General features: G+C 27.2%; 3 protein-coding genes across 3 annotated transcripts; 2 read left to right on the forward strand and 1 right to left on the reverse strand.

Annotated features, from left to right (window-relative positions):
- Window positions 1-732: 732 nt before the first annotated feature.
- LOC135929954 (prefoldin subunit 3-like) lies at window positions 733-1,810 on the reverse strand. Its single transcript, XM_065466710.1, has 6 exons — window positions 1,706-1,810; window positions 1,539-1,657; window positions 1,432-1,498; window positions 1,290-1,388; window positions 1,021-1,159; window positions 733-929 (listed from the first exon to the last, which is right to left on the reverse strand). Exons 1-6 carry the CDS (start codon window positions 1,778-1,780, stop codon window positions 868-870), a joined length of 561 nt encoding a protein of 186 aa, XP_065322782.1. The 5' UTR covers window positions 1,781-1,810; the 3' UTR covers window positions 733-867.
- Window positions 1,811-6,353: 4,543 nt separating this feature from the next.
- On the forward strand, window positions 6,354-6,749 carry LOC135929736 (uncharacterized). The gene has a single exon (XM_065466439.1). It carries the CDS (start codon window positions 6,354-6,356, stop codon window positions 6,747-6,749), a length of 396 nt encoding a protein of 131 aa, XP_065322511.1.
- Window positions 6,750-9,867: 3,118 nt separating this feature from the next.
- On the forward strand, window positions 9,868-14,478 carry LOC135929979 (SUMO-activating enzyme subunit 1-like). Its single transcript, XM_065466740.1, has 10 exons — window positions 9,868-9,956; window positions 10,007-10,118; window positions 10,167-10,226; window positions 10,272-10,376; window positions 10,420-10,583; window positions 10,626-10,662; window positions 10,705-10,822; window positions 11,447-11,603; window positions 12,050-12,119; window positions 14,271-14,478. Exons 1-10 carry the CDS (start codon window positions 9,886-9,888, stop codon window positions 14,355-14,357), a joined length of 981 nt encoding a protein of 326 aa, XP_065322812.1. The 5' UTR covers window positions 9,868-9,885; the 3' UTR covers window positions 14,358-14,478.
- The last annotated feature ends 3,140 nt before the right edge of the window (window positions 14,479-17,618 follow it).

Genomic DNA, 17,618 nt, shown 5'->3' on the forward strand with positions numbered 1-17,618 from the left:
AAAAATATAAATATGACTTTTATGCCTGTAATCAATAATTCATTTTCCAATAAGTGGCTACCAGTGTTTTTAGCAGTTAATAGCACACCTCATTCCTAAAAATCGATTTCGTTTGTTTGGCTATATTATATAGTGCTTCCGACAAATGAATATTGTGAAAAAAATATTCTACAAACAAATATATCAATTTTTTTTACACAAATTTAATCATTATATTTCAAAATTTGTGGCTAAATTTTTTTAAAATTGATATTAAGCTTGATCCAGCTAAAACCAAATTTTTTTAAACTAGGCTGCTCAGTTTTATAAAGTTATATAGAATAAAATTACTAATTACTTTGTCCTAATCCCTGAGTTGATAATAGGGAATTTTTTTGTTGGAAAAAAATCTATTGTAAATAGTTTTTTTAAAAACTATTTAGAATTCTTTTTACAAACATTTTAGTTTTCCTATTTGAGAACAATATTGCTATTAAAATCTGCTTAATTTTAATTAAGCAAGGTACAAGGGGCTAACCCTTATATGATTAATGACAGTTAATATTTTATTTTTTAAAAATAAATGGAAAAACCATTTTTAAAAAGTGGAATCTCTTGTTTAATTTATTAAGTTAAATCAAAAGCTATTGGAAAAATAACAGATTAAAGTCACAACTCACTTACCTTTATAAAATTTCATAATTTTAATGTTGTTAATATTTTTAAAAATGAAGGATAGTAAAAAAAAATATGTTAGCAAAATAGATGATAAATTATGAGTATTTATTTATAACAAATTTCATTGAAAATAGCCTGAAAAATACATTTGTATTATAAAAAAAATCATACACAATAAGCCTAAAAGATATAAATATATATTCAAAATAGTTAGTCATCCTTATTTGAATTTTGCCTTTGCTTGACATCCCAATTATATATCCTAGCCATGTCTTATATTAATGAGTTGAGTTAAGTAATTAAAAATTGAAAAATCAAATTACAATATATTTACTAATAACCAATTTTTTTTAAAAAGGATACTGACTTCAACAGTAGTTATTTGTTTTTGCATAAATTCTGAATCATGTTCAATCTGGGTTAAAGTGGTTTGAGCATCTTTCAAACTTTTATTTAATTCTTGTCTGGCCTCATCTAATGGAAATTCTAACATTATATTTGCCTTGATTTATAATAAAAACAGAATAAATGAAAATTATATAAAATATATATTATAAAAATAACAGATGCAATATACTCATCAAAATAAATTTTTTTTTACAAATAAATTTATATATAAATTAAAGCCATACTCCTAGCCATAATCCAATCTTGTCTGTTGGCGGAATCTTAACATGACAGTATAAATTGTTTGCTATATTTAATAAAGTTAGAGCTTCTAGTTCTGATTGCTATTTATTATAATATTAAAAATCCAAATATATATATGCACACCTTCTTCTCTTCTAAAACATCTACCATTTTTAAACTATGCTGTAAATCTGGAATTTTACTTTTTATCCTGAAAAATTTTTTATATATTTTTAAAACATTTTACTTACGCTTTCTTTTTAGTTAATAAATTTATTTCTAGGAATTTATATTTGTTATAGGATTCATTCATATTTTTCAGTATTAATTGAACATCACCTTGCTGTTTAACGTAATCTTCGATATTATCCTGATATAATTAATTAATAATGTATTATTTAAATGTATTTCATCTAACTATAAATGAAATTTCGGGAATTTTTGAAGATTTCATTGCAAATATCGTTTTACCGTACCTTTGAAAAGTAACCATACATTAACAGTTATCACGAATTCGTGGCGAAGTTAGGCGAAGTATATAAAATATAATATAAATATAATAATTTTTCAATAATTTTTATATACTAAGCCCACGATACGCGTAGCTAATGCTGAGTAAGTTTGTAATTATAAGCCGTTTACAAATATAAATAATGGAAATATTGGAGTTTCGGGAAAGAGAGAAAGAAAAAAAAATATTTTTGACGATTTATAAATATTATAACAACCCACATTTAAATATAATTATGTTAACAATAAAATATATCATTATTATACATCATTCTTAGAATATAAGAGAAAATTAGGTAAATTAAATCAAGATGGCATTATTATTCAAAAAATATATAATTTTTATTAGTAGTGTATTGCTTAACAATTTAGTGGGTTGGGATCTATAATTTATTATAAAATATAAGAATATAATATTCGAATTATTTTTATAATGATTCTTCATATATTTTTTGTTATAATATCACTTTATTATATCTTGGATTTTTTTAAAAATTATTTGATATTTTAAATATATCCTTAAGGTACGCTTTATTTTTTTTGTTATATATAAATTTATATCATTATTTATGTAACGTGTTAAATTTAAATGAAATAAATATTTTTTTCATATTATTTCTTTCGGCAGTTTATAGCGTAACTTATACCAGTTAATTATATTTTCTTTAACGTATTAAATGATTTATTTCTATTTTGATATCGCATATAACATATTTGATTCAAGAGAGGATGTAGAAACATTATTTTTGCTAATTTAGATAGTACATAAAAAATATTATATTGAAGAAAAGTTGAAATATTATTATAATTTATGAAATATAACTCCTGGATATTATATTTTTAAAATTTGCTAACTCTGAACAATTATTCTGAATTTTCTATTTTGTCATTAATTATAGGAGCGTCGCTAGCCTTTGCAATCTCAGGGGGCTCAACTATAAAATATTTTATGGGGGGCGAAGCCTACCATACCCCTAAATTTGCGGCCTTCGGCCCTCTGTATTAATATATTATACTTTATTAAAACTTGCTAACTCTTAACAATTATTCTTAATATTCATATTTTATCATTTTTTATATTACTCAACAAAATTAACTAGCATATAATTTATAATAAACACAAGACATTTCTAAAAATAATATTTTTTGATACAAAATCTATTTAATATAAAATAAAATATTTTCCATTGCTGATATAAAAAATTTTTCATCTAAAGAATTACAAGTAATAAAAAGGGTTAATTAATTTAATCATATGCCTCAATTGATAATGGTTTTTGAAAACTGCATAATATAATATAATTCTTAGCAACTTACATTGACTAAAGGTCATGAAATTAATATATCCCTCTGTTAACATTTTAGACAATGTTTATAGAGGGGACTAATAAGGAAATATTTCCTCTTAGATGACATGATGGGAGCTAGACAAGTAACCGAGAAAATTATTTTTCTAAAAGATTATCTTCCATATGATACATAAACTTACATATCAGTAAACATTAAAAATCTTTAGAAGAATATGCAAATATATTGAAGCCGTGAGTTATTTGCACGGCAAGGATGCCATAAAAGAAATGAAACATTTTGTAACTATTCAATAAGAAACAGAATGATATGTTGGAAGCAAATAAATTTTATACATTATTGTCGCACCACCTCAAGTTGGTATATTATATCTTAAAATAATAGTAGTTTGTAATAATATCAAAAATATACTCATATTAAATATTTAACTCGAAACAATTTTTCAAAGAAGAAAAAAATAGTTTTCCAAAAAAACACGTAAAAAAGAGAAGAAAAGATATCTAATTTATATAATCCATTATGGAATGAATAATAAGATGTGTAATTTATTTTTAATAAATAGATGGCGTTAATAAATTGAATGCAGATTGTTACCTATATTTATTTTCAAAAACATTTATTAGTAAAATTTATTAAAATATTAACTGTAATATATTATATAACTATCAAATAAGTCTGTCATTTTACCTAATATTATATAATAGAGGATTATAAACACAAATTTCTTATACTTATTTGGACCTTGAAAATATTTAGTAAGAAGCATGGTAATTAAATTTAAAAATGAATAATATAGTTGATTAGTGATCTTGAACTCGGCTAATTACATTATTAATTTTGTTAATTTTCAATTAATAAATGATTATATTTATTTAATTAGGGTTATATAATAATTTAAATTAAAAAGTCAATTAAGCTTCAACTGTAATGCTAAATTAATATTTAGTGAGGGATAATGATATTCTATTTTTATTACAGAATTTGATTTAAAGCTGACATAGTGAAAATAATTTTTATATATTAATCTAATTAATAAATAAAATAGTATTCATTTAATAAAAATTAGATAGTCTTATTAATTTTTAAATAATTAAATTAAATCTATATATTACTTAATAGAATTATAAAAGAAATCGTTCTGGGTACCAATCAAACAAAATTATTTTTCATGAAGATATTAAGGAGCCATTAAAAAAAATAATTTTGCTATAGAGGGCTATTCATATTTTACAAGGGGCTCGAGCCCCTTCGCGCTCCTCCCTAGTGACGCCACTGCTAGCATATAAATAATTTTAACAATACAATACATTTCTAAAAATAATATTTTTTAATACTAAATCTATTTATTACAGTATAAAATATTTTCGATTGCTGATTCCTGATATAAAAAAAATTTCGCGTCTAAAGAATTACAAGTTATAAAAAAAGGTTAATTAATTCATACATATGCCTCAATTGATAATGGTTTTAAAAAACCACATAATATAATATAATTCTTATCAATTTAAATTGATAGAAAGTCATGAAACTAATATAACTCTCTGTTACCATTTTACACAATGTTTTATAGAATGGACTAATAAGGAAAAATTTATAGGCCTAACCAAATCAACAATACTTGAAGAACAGAATATTAACAACTAATCCAAATCATAAAACTATATGGTGGTTTAGAGCTTCCCCTTAGATGAGATGGAAGCTTAAGTAATCGTGAAAATGATTGTGAGATATTAGATTTCTAAAAGATAATTTTCCATTTTTATTAATATATAAACAACTACACAGTTGACTATTATTGCTTATCTATAATATGATCATATGCTCTCAGCAGCTGTAGTAATAATCTTATATTTAGTTACACAAATAATAGATGCTGATTAATTTGCAGTCTTAGCCATGACACTCACAATGTTAGTGTCATAATTGGGAGACTTTGATTTGTAAAATTTGATTTTTGGTAAAGTCAGTATGTATTGCATTTGATGAGTCATTTTTATTTTTATAATTTTATGTTTTAGTTAAATTGGTGAGTCATTGTTATTTTTATAATTTTATGTTTTAGTTTAATCGCGTTAACATTTTATTTTTAGATTTATAAAAGTTAATTATTGTAAAGTCATTATGATGATGGGGTTTAATTATTTATTTGTGATGATTATTGCTTCCCTATAAAAGGGAAGCGAAAATTGTAAATTATCAATTCATTTCTTTTTTGAATTCATTTTTTTAAATTCATTTATTTTTGAATTCATTTTTTTTTAATTAATTTTTTTTTAACAGTTAATTTTTTCGTTTTAATTATTAAAATTATTATTATAAAATTATTATAAAATCATATAAATTTATTGGATTGAAATAAAATTATTATACTCGGAGTTTTGCTTTCTACCCGGACTTTTACGGCCAACGTAAAAGTTGGTGCCGTGACTAAATAACTAAGGTAAAAACAATTATTTTTATAAATTATTTTGGGGAAAATATTTTTGTGGAGCGCTGTAGTGGATAAGACCGTCAATTTGTGAAAACAAGAACCGTCAAGAGCAAGAACCGTCAAGAGCAAGTACCGTCAATAACAAGTACTGTGTGTAATAAGGGACCGTTTGAGTCAGGAGACCGTCAAGAACAAGTACCGTCAAAAGAGGTGACTGTCAAGTGAAAATTTTCAAAAGACGTAAAGTACACGGAAGTGCTGCCCAAATTTTTGCCTATATAAATCTCTTAGACGAAAATCCGAAAAATTTATTAGAAGGCAAGTAACACGGAAGTGTTGCCAATTTTTTTCAAAAGACGTAAATAGACGGAAGTTCTGTCCAAATTTTTCAAAAAGACGTAAATAGACGGAAGTTCTGCCAAAATTTTTCAAAAAGACGTAGGTACACGGAAGTTCTGTTCAATTTTTCCAGAAAACTTAGATACACGGGAGTGCTGTCCATTTTTATCAAACGCGGAAAGTATTGATTTTTTTTTTGAAATTAATAGATGTATATGTGCAGTATTGGAGTTTTTACTCTATTGATTTTATCTTATTGTCTAACCTTGCAAGTAGTTAAAATATTCTTGGTAAAGTTGTTTATTAATTTTTTGTGATACTAAATTAAGTTACTTGGAAGTAATTTAGAAAATTTAAATACGTAAATATTTTAATGAAGAGTTTTAAAATTACTAAATATGTGGAGTTGCAATACAATGTACTAGGAGCGGTGGTAGTGTTGGTAATATGGTTATGTAGTTTATATTTTGGTAGGAGAATGCGAAGAGAAAGGAGTATTAGGATTCGTGGGCAATCGTTGTTTGTAGAAGGGCATAATGGAGAGGATGATAGATTGGGGAGAGTGACGTGGTTACCGAAACAAGAAATAATGAAGGGTTGGGTCAATAATGAGGAAATTGACCGGATAAAGAACGAGAGGTCAGATGACAGACATTTGGACGTATACCGTGGACGTCAGGGCATGCTAAGGCCGTTCAACAATGGGGGACAGAGAGGTCGGAATGGTAGATGTTATAAATGTGGGGAGATGGGTCATATTGCGGTGAATTGTAGAGATGTCAAATATTTTGCGTGTGGGGAGATGGGACATATTTCGACATATTGTCCGGGTAGAGCGGAGAGAATACGTTGCGCGGGTTGTGGAAGGTGTTAAAGGATTGCCAAGTGGGAAAGGTAGAAACGAGGGCAGGTTTTCCACAGAGAGGAGAGACTTCGGGGGCCGTGAATATGAGGAGTATGACGGAGATAGCTGGAAAAGGAGAAAAGGATATTGAAGAGGAAATGACGTGTTTCAAATGTCGAGAAAGGGGACATTGGGCCAGAGATTGTGGTAGAGAATGACTATATGATGGAAGGGAGGACAAAATGTTGACCGTGGAGTTAGGAGGAGGCAAGAGAGAGTTGAGAGTTAAAATGTTGCAGCAGGAGGTTCAAAGGGAGTTAACATATCTGCCGAGTCCGAGGGTATGGTTCGATATCAACGGGAAGATGGTATCTATGCTATTTGATACCGGAGCAGCCATTTCGGTGATGGGATATGAGAATTTTAGGAGACTTTGGCCGGGTAGTAAAATAATTAGAGACGTTATGCAGGTGAGGCAGTTTGATGGATCGGAGAGCCGGTGATGGGATGGGACTGGATTACAAGTATAGGTCCGGAGTATGGATTTTGGGGAGTATTTGCGCGATGGGGAGTATTTGTGGCGATTGGAGAAGATATTCGGGAAGACTTGATAAATATGGTCCGAGAGAATGAGGAGAGAAATGTTCGGAGGAAATTTGGAATGGATGGAGGGCCGAGATAATATTGAAGTAGACGAGGGAAGATCCGTGTTTTGGGGGGAAAGCGAAGGAAATGTGAGGGAGGATATGTTGAGGAGAGGTCCGAGTTATGTAGATAGAGAAATAGGAAATATTTAAAGTAGATATGGAGTATTGAGGCCGCTGGTTAGTGAGAAGAGTGAGAATGCGAAAAATTTGTGGGAGTGTGGAGAGGGAATAAAGGGTGTCCAAAAGGAGGTGGAGAAGTTATTGGAGAGGTATGGAGAAATATTTGGGGAAGAGTTGGGTTGTCTAAAGGGTTATGAAGTGGAGATTCGGATGAAGGATGGATGTGTGCCGAAGTATTGTGCTGTACGTCGTGTACCTTTTGAATGGAGGCGGGAGGTAGAGCAAGAGTTGGATAGATGGGTAAAGGAAGATATTGTATGTCCGGTCGAATATAGCGAGTGGGCGACATCTTTAGTACCGGTGAAGAAGGCCAATGGGAGTTTGAGGTTGTATGCGGATTTCCGGGTAACGTTGAATCCATGTGTGGTGGAGGTGAAGTATCCGTTACCCAGGATAGAGGAGATATTGGCCAGTTTAAAGGGAAGCAGATATTTTTCTAAAGTGGATTTTTCGAACGCGTATTTGCAATTACGGGTAAAAAAGGAGAGGCAGAGGTTGTTGACTATAACAACGCCAGAGGGCTTATTTGCTTTTAGAAGGCTGCCGTTTGGGTTGAGCGTATCGGCACCTATGTTTCAACGGACGATGGCGGTAGTTTTTCAGGGATTGGAGGGAGTGTTTAATTATACCATGATGTAAAAATAACAGGGTTACTCTAGAGCAGAACAATCAAAGGTTAGAGGTGGATGAGTATTTGCAGCGTGTTATTGGAGTGGTGGAGTCTTTTCAGCGTGTATGCAAAAGTGGGAGTCCAAAATTTTTTTTTAGTAATGAAATAAATTAAAAGGATTTTAGGTTGTAGTTACTCTTAGAAGAAGACGATGGAGGAATAGTAATTATGGAAATATGTTCGAATAATCGATGGTCAAAGGTGTCCACTTACAACAATAACAGAAGAATTCCTAGGGGTGATCAAAGGGATTGGGGTCTCAAGGATTGGTTAAAGGGGGGAGGTGTCATAATTGGGAGACTTTGATTTGTAAAATTTGATTTTTGGTAAAGTCAGTATGTATTGCATTTGATGAGTCATTTTTATTTTTATAATTTTATGTTTTAGTTAAATTGGTGAGTCATTGTTATTTTTATAATTTTATGTTTTAGTTTAATCGCGTTAACATTTTATTTTTAAATTTATAAAAGTTAATTATTGTAAAGTCATTATGATGATGGGGTTTAATTATTTATTTGTGATGATTATTGCTTCCCTATAAAAGGGAAGCGAAAATTGTAAAATCAATTCATTTCTTTTTTGAATTCATTTTTTTTGAATTCATTTTTTTTTGAATTCATTTTTTTTTAATTAATTTTTTTTTAACAGTTAATTTTTTCGTTTTATTTATTAAAATTATTATTATAAAATTATTATAAAATCATATAAATTTATTGGATTGAAATAAAATTATTATACTCGGAGTTTTGCTTTCTACCCGAACTTTTACGGCACAACGTAATAGTTAGCACATAATTTATTTTGTTAGATAAATTGATAAAACAAAACACTAAAAATCTTTAAAAAGAAATTATGCAAATATTTGAAGCCTTGAGTTATTTACATGGCAAGGATGCCATATTAGAAATGAAACATTTTGTAACTATAAAATAAGAACCAGAGGTATCTGATAAAAGCATTAGTATTTATTATATTATTGTCTCACCACCTTCATTTGTTATATTATATCTTATAATAATAGAAGTTTGAAATATTATTAAAAATATACTCATGTAAAAAATTTAACTCAAATCTGTTTTTTAAATAAAAAAAATTAACTTTCCTGAAAACACGTAAAAAAGAGAGAAAAGATTTTTAATTTATTACACCATCGCGGGATGAATAATAAGATACATTATTTTTAATAATAATATATTTTAATAAATAGATGGCGTTAAAAAATGAATGCAAATTGTTATTATATTTATTATCAATAGCATATATTAGTAAAATTTATTAAAATATGAACTGTAATATATTATATAACTGTCGAATACGTCTGTAAACGTGGCATTTTACCTAATATTTTATGAACAATTATATAATTTATATGTATTAATATAATCTAATATTTAAAATAGTATTCATTTAATAAAAATTTAGATAGTCTTATTAATTTTTAAATAATATCTATATATTACTTAATAGAATTATAAAAGAAAATTTTACAGGCTGACTATATAATAGTATTGCCAACAGTAATTAGATATTATTTATGGGATCTATATATTAGTTAAAATCCATCAACTCCTCCATGGACGATGAAATTACACATCTGCGTAATATTAATGAATGATGATGAATTTAATTAGTTTGACATTCATTCATTAAATTTGAATTTTAAAAAAATATGCTTAATGAGGAAGAAATTGATATTTATGATAGGCAAATCAGAATTTGGGGTCATGATGTTCAAAAAAAGTACAATAATGTTAGTTATTTTTATACTACTAATTTAATATAAAATAAAGGATTAAAAATTATTCCATTATGCTAATTGGATTTTCAGGTTTGGGATGGGAAATTTCTAAAAATTTGATTTTATATGGCATTAAAACCTTATGCATTATGGACAACAAGACAGTATACATTTTACATATTTGTATATATATATAATATTATTACTTAAAGGTTACACATAATGATCTAAAATCTAATTTATACTTGAAGGAAGATGATATTGGAAATAATGTGATTATTTTTATCCATCTTATATATGTATATTTCTATTTTTAGAGAGCTGAATGTAGTATATCAAGTTTAAAATATCTAAATCCCAATGTTCAAATAATAGTTGAAACAAAATTTCCTGATAATTTTCATTCAGCTAACATTTACAAGGTTTTTTTAAAATGTATAAATGCCTATTTTAATGAATAATTAGGATTTTGATCTAGTCATAATGAATGATGTTAGCTATAAAATTGCACAAGATATTAATAATTATGTTCATCAAATTGGGAAAAAATGTATTTACACCAGAAATTTTTTTCTCTATGGATATATAATATATGATTTTGGATCGTTTCAATACAATATACCTCAAAAGTAAAAAAATCAGATCTTATATATATAATTGAAATTATTTAGGCCGAATGAAATTACACAAGAAACAAATAATTCAAATGTATATAATTTTTGTTATGATAAATTTAATTTTTAATTAAAGATAAATTTTATAAAATATCCCAGTTTTTCAAATCTTCTAATCAATTCTGAATTCAATGACAAAATATTTAGTTTAAAAAAATCTGGCAACTTGAAGAAAACTTATGTTATCATCAAGGGTATAAAACTTTTTTTAAACATTTTTTTATTTATACAATAATGATCATTACTCATTAGTAAGTATATTGGATTTTCTTAAACTAAATTTATAAACTTCAAATTTTATATATATTAGCTATCAATTCATTGATTCCTTCATTAATTCATGCCACTTGAGAAACAAGTATAAACCCCCCCCCTCCCTTTCATGTTTTAAAATGATTGAACTTTAAGCCATCATCAGACTTCACTACTAGATATTTTAGGGTTTTAAATCAATTGGGGAGGAGAAAAATGATAGAAAACCTATAATAATTTATTTTATCACTGTACAGTTATAATAGCTTAAAACAAGGAACATGTTTCTTTTTACTGGAACTTATAATTAGGTATATGGTTAATTGTTCATTACTTAATAGTTAAAAAATAAACCTCAATATCAAATGAAAAAGTTGACCTTAGTCAATAACTTTCACTTCAGTTTTCAGGTTTTTTTTAGCCAAAGATAGCGCAACTCACGAGGAACTCAGAATAAAATGTATTAAGTTTTTTGGCACATGCCTATAGATTGAACAAATTTATGATTTTCTAAAATATGTATTATACTCTCTCTACTTATTTAAAAAAAAACAATAAAATTAAAGCCATATTGGAATTGGAAGAAAGTGAATCAAAGGCTGACAAATGCGCCAAGATAAACGGAAATTCTTCAGTTAAAATGTTGCAAAGTCTAAATACTAGAATAGCTACAAGTCTAAAACCTTTCGATCTTGAAGATTCAAATGTTCCCGATTTTCGCAAGTTTGTACCATATTTCTTTCTTCATTTTATGTGAATATTTATAATAATATTTATAACACAAAGATTGCTTTTATAAATATATATTTTTAAGTTGCGAACCCTAAAAGGTTCTAAGTATTCAAAATCCAATACACCAATTCTCCAAACTTTTTCAATTTACTAACCCTTCCTCAAACTCTGTCATTGTGGGCCAGAGATAACATTACGAGAAAACTTTCTTTTTCTATAGCAATTAATAATTAGATATGATATCGAATCGGTAATCGGCCGATATCAATTTAATATCGGGGATATCGGATTGGATCGGCCTCCGAAAATGGTATCGGTGCACCCCTAGCAATTATTATTATCATGATGATTTTCTTATTTTTACGAATTATTACGTCACTGAAAAGAAAAATTCTATTTTTAATTTTTATTTCAAAAAAATAAATAAATTAATAAAGATATCCATTAACCGAATTCAATCCTGTTTGTGCCGTATTGGCTGGATTTTTGTGCCAAGAGTTAATCAAGGTTATTAGTTTGAAAAAAATATGTATACCTGATCATTCGCGTTTATAAATTATTTAACGTACCAGTAGTGAGGAGAATATAATACAGAATATTAATATAATTTTTTTTAAAAAAAAAATAAAATCCGAGATGAAGTATAAGAGAAAAGAAAATATATGACGTATATCAGTGTTTGTTAAACGACCCGTTTTAAGCCCATTTTTTAAAAGGGCTAACTCAATATTTTAGCCAAAAAAATATTGACTAGGCCTCGAGATTACGTTAATGTATGCCTAGGCCTTTGTTCCTTCTCTGAGAGCAAAACAGGCTTGCATAAGATTTTTTTTGGACGAAAAATTTGAGTTAGCCAATGAGCCTTTTAACAACACTAACGCGTATGTCGTTACGGCGGAAAATTTTAAATCATTTATTTGCAGACCTTTTTTTTTTAAAAAACTTGTAAAAATCTGATTTGACCGGTCTTCGCGTACGGAGATTGTTAATTTTTACATGAACAATTTTACGGCAAAATATCGAAAATCCGCATGGTATAACTGAAAGGTGGGTGCGGGCCTTGTAAATACTCGTGATACGATGGGTCACAGCGGAAGTGCGAATATGTTTTAAATTATTAGACGTGACGGGTCATCCCAAATTTTTGACGGGCGTGATTGGGCTTAACATAAATTTTTCGTGAATCAATATTTTTTTCTAGAGGAAAGATTTATTATGCAATAGGCAGGTTTAATTCTAAATTCCAAATTTTAAAAGTTTTAAGTTTTTAACAGACGACGAAAAGGCAGATATATATACATATAAAGCAACTTTAAAAAAATGCTAAATAATTGAAAATTCGACGATATGCAATACGACAAATGTCAGCTATTTGTAACTTTTCTAATTCATCCTGCACACATAAAAAAAAACTCGCGTATTTTAAATATGGCATTTAGAAAATTTCTAGATTATTTCTAATTCCGATGAGGCGACAACATTCACCTTTGAAAGTTGTGAGGATCAACCTATAAAGTCTATCGTTCATTGCACAAATGACAACGAAAATATTTTTTGGAAGTTTTGGAAAGCAGGAAAATTTATTTCCCTTGATTTATAAATCGTAATTATTTTGTTTGTTATTTAATATGGAATTTAAAAAAAAAATATTAAAAAAAAAACTACGATGGAATAAATTCCAAAAAAAGAGTAAAATAAAGTTTTAAAAAATTTAGGAAAAAACATATGATATGCGTTTTCAAAATTTTTGTTTTTCGTGAGCGGGTTAGGTCGGGTTAAAAATTTTTTGGCGGCCAGCGATACTGGTAATGAATTTTTTTTGCCACCGTTAGCGGGCAAGCCGCGTATTAAAAAAAAAATTAGACCCGTGCCCACCTCTGGTATAATTACTTCGTATATGCCGGAATATGTTTCTGGAAAAATTAGGAAAAACGCTGCCGATAAATGATTCAAATTGTTTTTAAAATTTTCAAAACCTCTACTTACATATTATATAAAATTTGTTAAAGTAATGGCCTAATTGTTGCAGATTTTTTTAAAAACCGCGAACTTATTATTTTAGCTAGAAAAAATATTAGGCAGGCCTGAAGATTTTTGGTCATAGATGTCCAAACCTTTGTGCTATTGTATTAGCGAAATCTTCAAGTTTGCGTGATGTTTTTCTCGATAAAATATACGAGTTAGTCGTTTTTAAAAAATCGGCTCTCGTCTAGCCTTTTAACAACACTAGCTTACGGCTAATTGGACTAGATAAATAAATCGAAATTAGTAATCTTAAGAAATCAATTATTTATATAATAATTATTTGTAGTTTTTACTAATTTTTATTTTCTTTTTAGCTTTCCCTTTTCTGGTGGTAAAGCATTTTCAATATCTCTCTCCACTTTATGTTATTCATGCTATCTCTTTTGTCTAGTTTATATTTCTCCATATTGGCTCTAACTTTATAGCCCCATTGAAGTTTTGGCCTTCCTCTTTTACCTTTTCCCATCACTTCCAAACTCTCAACCTTATTTCCTATACAGTTCATAGGCCTTCTCATTGTGTGCCCATACCACCTAAGGTCTGTTCAAAGTTTTACAAAATAAAAACTCTAAGATTCGCTATATTATAAAAATTGGAATTTTTAAAAAAACCTTTATTATATAAATGATGTAGATATTATCGTCTTCCAAACCCAGCGGAAACCTAATGCTATACGATGGATCTGTTTTCGAAGCCGATACTTTGCAATTAACCAATTGATTGGATTTTTTATTTTTTGAAATTACTTTAAAAGAAAAAGTTTTTTTTTGACTTTTTTTTAAAAATGATCTATTATGATTATTTTGTTTATTTTACTGATTAATTTGTGATATTTATATATTTTTTATATATATAAAACCAAGAATGAAAAAAAAATGATAATTTTGCGTTACAAATATTTTCAAGTAATTCACTCTTTAAATCAATGTTTTAAATTTCGAGTGGTGTACGATTCGATCAATATCATTTTGCGTATCATTAGTCAAATTATAATTTAATATGCCACAATTTATATTTAAAATAAATTTTCAATATAATTATAAATAGATAAATATTTTTTATTCATATAAATCACTCCTGCACATACTAGCGTTCTGGAGTGAACCAATGAAGAGATGGGAGTAGGAGCAGACATAGGGTTGCTAGCAGCCAGCCTCTTCGAAAATTTGGAATTTTAGGTAAAATTTGATAAAAAAACCTGTTGAGCATTCTGAAAAGAAAATCTTGGTGAGGAGAGCTTACAAATCTGATGATTAATAATATATTTATCCACATTAAACATTTTAAAATATTTGACTGACCAAATATTCTTACTTGTGACTAGCATGCCTTCTCTTACCTTTTAATATATTGTAATATTTAAAAAATCAATAATTATTGTTTTAAATTCTCGCTGCTGGCTTAAATATATAAAATTTATATGGTTGTAAACTTTTGTTGATCTTTAAATTAATAAGTGAGATCTTTAAAAAAAAACATATTTCAGTGATGATTCAGATCATCAGCTGCATCTTGGCTCTCAGTTCATTTTACTAGGAGGAAGTAAGCAATCTATTATATAAAAAATTATTTCAGCTAGAAAAAATGACATGAAAGAAATGTGCAAACTGAGGTTAGAAATGTCTTGATTTGTTGATTGACATAATCATAACCTTGGTGTAAATAACTGCCATTAAATAGTTTCTTATATATCCCTATATTCCATTTGCACGCTATATCAAACAATGTGATAGAAAAAACGATAACACGAGAACGATATTGTGCGCCAACCATATTTTGTTAGGATCGATATAACCAATGATTATTTATGGGGGGTTCGCGATTAAATTAAATTGTGATTTAAATCAACGATTTTTTTCAATACTAAGAATCACGATTTAAATCATCTCTTTTGCTTGCAGTAGTATTTTTTTAGTAATTATTAGTTTTTGTTTTCAAATAATATTTTGCATATAAGTTTTAATAAATTGCTAAATTTTATGATTATAAGTAAAGGGTTTTATATGTTACGCTAATCTTGAAATTAATATTATTTTTTATAATAAGCTCCAGTAAAGGTCATTGTAATGTTAAAATTAAAGGGATCAAAAATCAAATATTTCTGCCTAAATAATATTTGCAACTATTTTATACTTTCTTAATACCAAGATTAATTCAGATAAAGTTAATAATTATCCAACATTGTAAATCATCTATTTTAAACTCACAGTTACCAAATGGTAAAGGCATAATTTTTTTTTATCTCACAAATTAATGACATAATTTTTTTTGTTGTACTTGTAGAATGATAATGATAAATCAACTGTTTCATTTTATATTTAACAATTATTCCCTGGCAATATGTTCAAAAATTATGAAAATACACAAGATAAATATAATAAAAAAATTTTTTAAAAAAAAGGCAAAACTCTAAATTTTTATGTAGCTCAATATCTCGCTTACAAAAATATAGTGTTAGCTCTTTATATTACTTTAGGAGCTATGATTAATTGTGTGAAGTGTGCCATTTTCGTGGCTAAGCACCAGGGAAAAGTGAGATCAAATGAATTTTGAAACACAGCTTATTGTGTATATTGGAACAAAATATTAGTAATTTTGACATTCTATTAATTATTTTTAAGTATTAAACTGATCAATAAAAATAAAGCAATATTAATAAATTAACCAAAATAAGCCCATTTTTGTTATACCCATCTTAGGTGCACCGTACATTTCAATTCTTATACGCATTAAAATGTTATTTCATATAACAAATTATTGATCAATGCTTCTTTATGCTTCAAAAATATTTTTTATATAGATGTCAACATTTCAAAATTCTCAAATTTAAGCTATAATCAAATGGAACATTTTGACGATTTTTACTCATAAACAGTTTTACTCCAATGTGATGATGTATATTTTATACGAATCATTACGTGACTTTTAGATTAAACTATAAACTTCGGATAAATTTTATTTTTTTTAGTTAATATTTTAAGGAACATGTTGACAAATTTTAAATTATATGATGTTAAATATTTTGCTAAAAACAAAAATTATTTATACTAAACGAATAATTTTTTTTATAATTTTGGGTAAACTATGATGCATTTTTTGACATTATATGCCAAACCAGTAAGATTTACCAAAAGATGGACATAGGTTAAAAATTCTATATTGAAATACAATCATCGTATAATACCAAATTTAGGAATTTTTTTTAATGAATCAAAGGTTAAAAACGTTAAATGTAACATTTAAACGTGGAAAAAAAATTAATTTTATAATCCTAAATTAATAAGATAAATTACCCATGTTATGTTATGAAAAAAAAAATTAACAGATAATGAAAATGCTTGGCAAAATTCATATAAATTTTTTTCTTCTTTCTTACCTAAATATAGTCTTAATATCAGAAAATTGATGGGGAAAAATTTGGCAATGACGGGGGGTCGTAGAGAAAAGAATTAAAAAAAATTTTTTTTTACGTTATAATTAATGTATACCGATTCATAAATGCGCTAAATATCATAAAAATGGGTAAATATTAAATATCAATAAAATACCATTCATTAAGTCAATTCAATATTGCAAGATTACTAATGCAATGCAATAAAATAAATAGATAATTTCACAGATTTTTTCCTTCAGTGCTTATTTTTATTTTCAATAATTATTTTATTATAAAATTATTTTTAAAAATCAAAAAAAATCGTATAATTTAAATTTTTTAAAAAAATCGCGATTTAAATCAAATAAATTGTTCCCTAAAATATTTTTTTTATAACAAAAAATACGATTTTTTTCCAGCCCTAATTAATATTATAGAGTGAACTAAGTGTTAAATGCTACTTTTAAAAGTAGCGCGCTATCACTACCGCTACCGCTATCGTTTTCAAATAAGTAGCGCGCTTCTAGCTACTTTTTACGCTATTTTGATTTTTTTTAAAAAATATTTTTATGTAACTTTATTTTCACAAATAAAATATTGGTATAAAA

The sequence above is a fragment of the Gordionus sp. m RMFG-2023 genome, chromosome 5 (genome assembly GCF_954871325.1).
Source record: "Gordionus sp. m RMFG-2023 chromosome 5, tfGorSpeb1-WG-v2, whole genome shotgun sequence".
In the NCBI taxonomy this organism is placed as follows: Eukaryota; Metazoa; Nematomorpha; class Gordioida; order Chordodea; family Parachordodidae; genus Gordionus; species Gordionus sp. m RMFG-2023.

Bases quoted from the DNA above. Each gene is read 5' to 3' on its own strand.
- LOC135929954 (XM_065466710.1), bottom strand. From the start codon at position 1,780: ATGGTTACTTTTCAAAGGTACGGTAAAACGATATTTGCAATGAAATCT. The intron at 1,658-1,705 runs GTTAGATGAAAT...TAATTATATCAG, and splicing joins TTCCCGAAATTTCATTTATA to GATAATATCGAAGATTACGT. The intron at 1,499-1,538 runs GTAAGTAAAATG...AAAATTTTTCAG, and splicing joins TTATTAACTAAAAAGAAAGC to GATAAAAAGTAAAATTCCAG.
- LOC135929736 (XM_065466439.1), top strand. From the start codon at position 6,354: ATGCGAAGAGAAAGGAGTATTAGGATTCGTGGGCAATCGTTGTTTGTA.
- LOC135929979 (XM_065466740.1), top strand. From the start codon at position 9,886: ATGCTTAATGAGGAAGAAATTGATATTTATGATAGGCAAATCAGAATT. The intron at 10,227-10,271 runs GTGATTATTTTT...TTCTATTTTTAG, and splicing joins AAGATGATATTGGAAATAAT to AGAGCTGAATGTAGTATATC. The intron at 10,584-10,625 runs GTAAAAAAATCA...GAAATTATTTAG, and splicing joins CAATACAATATACCTCAAAA to GCCGAATGAAATTACACAAG.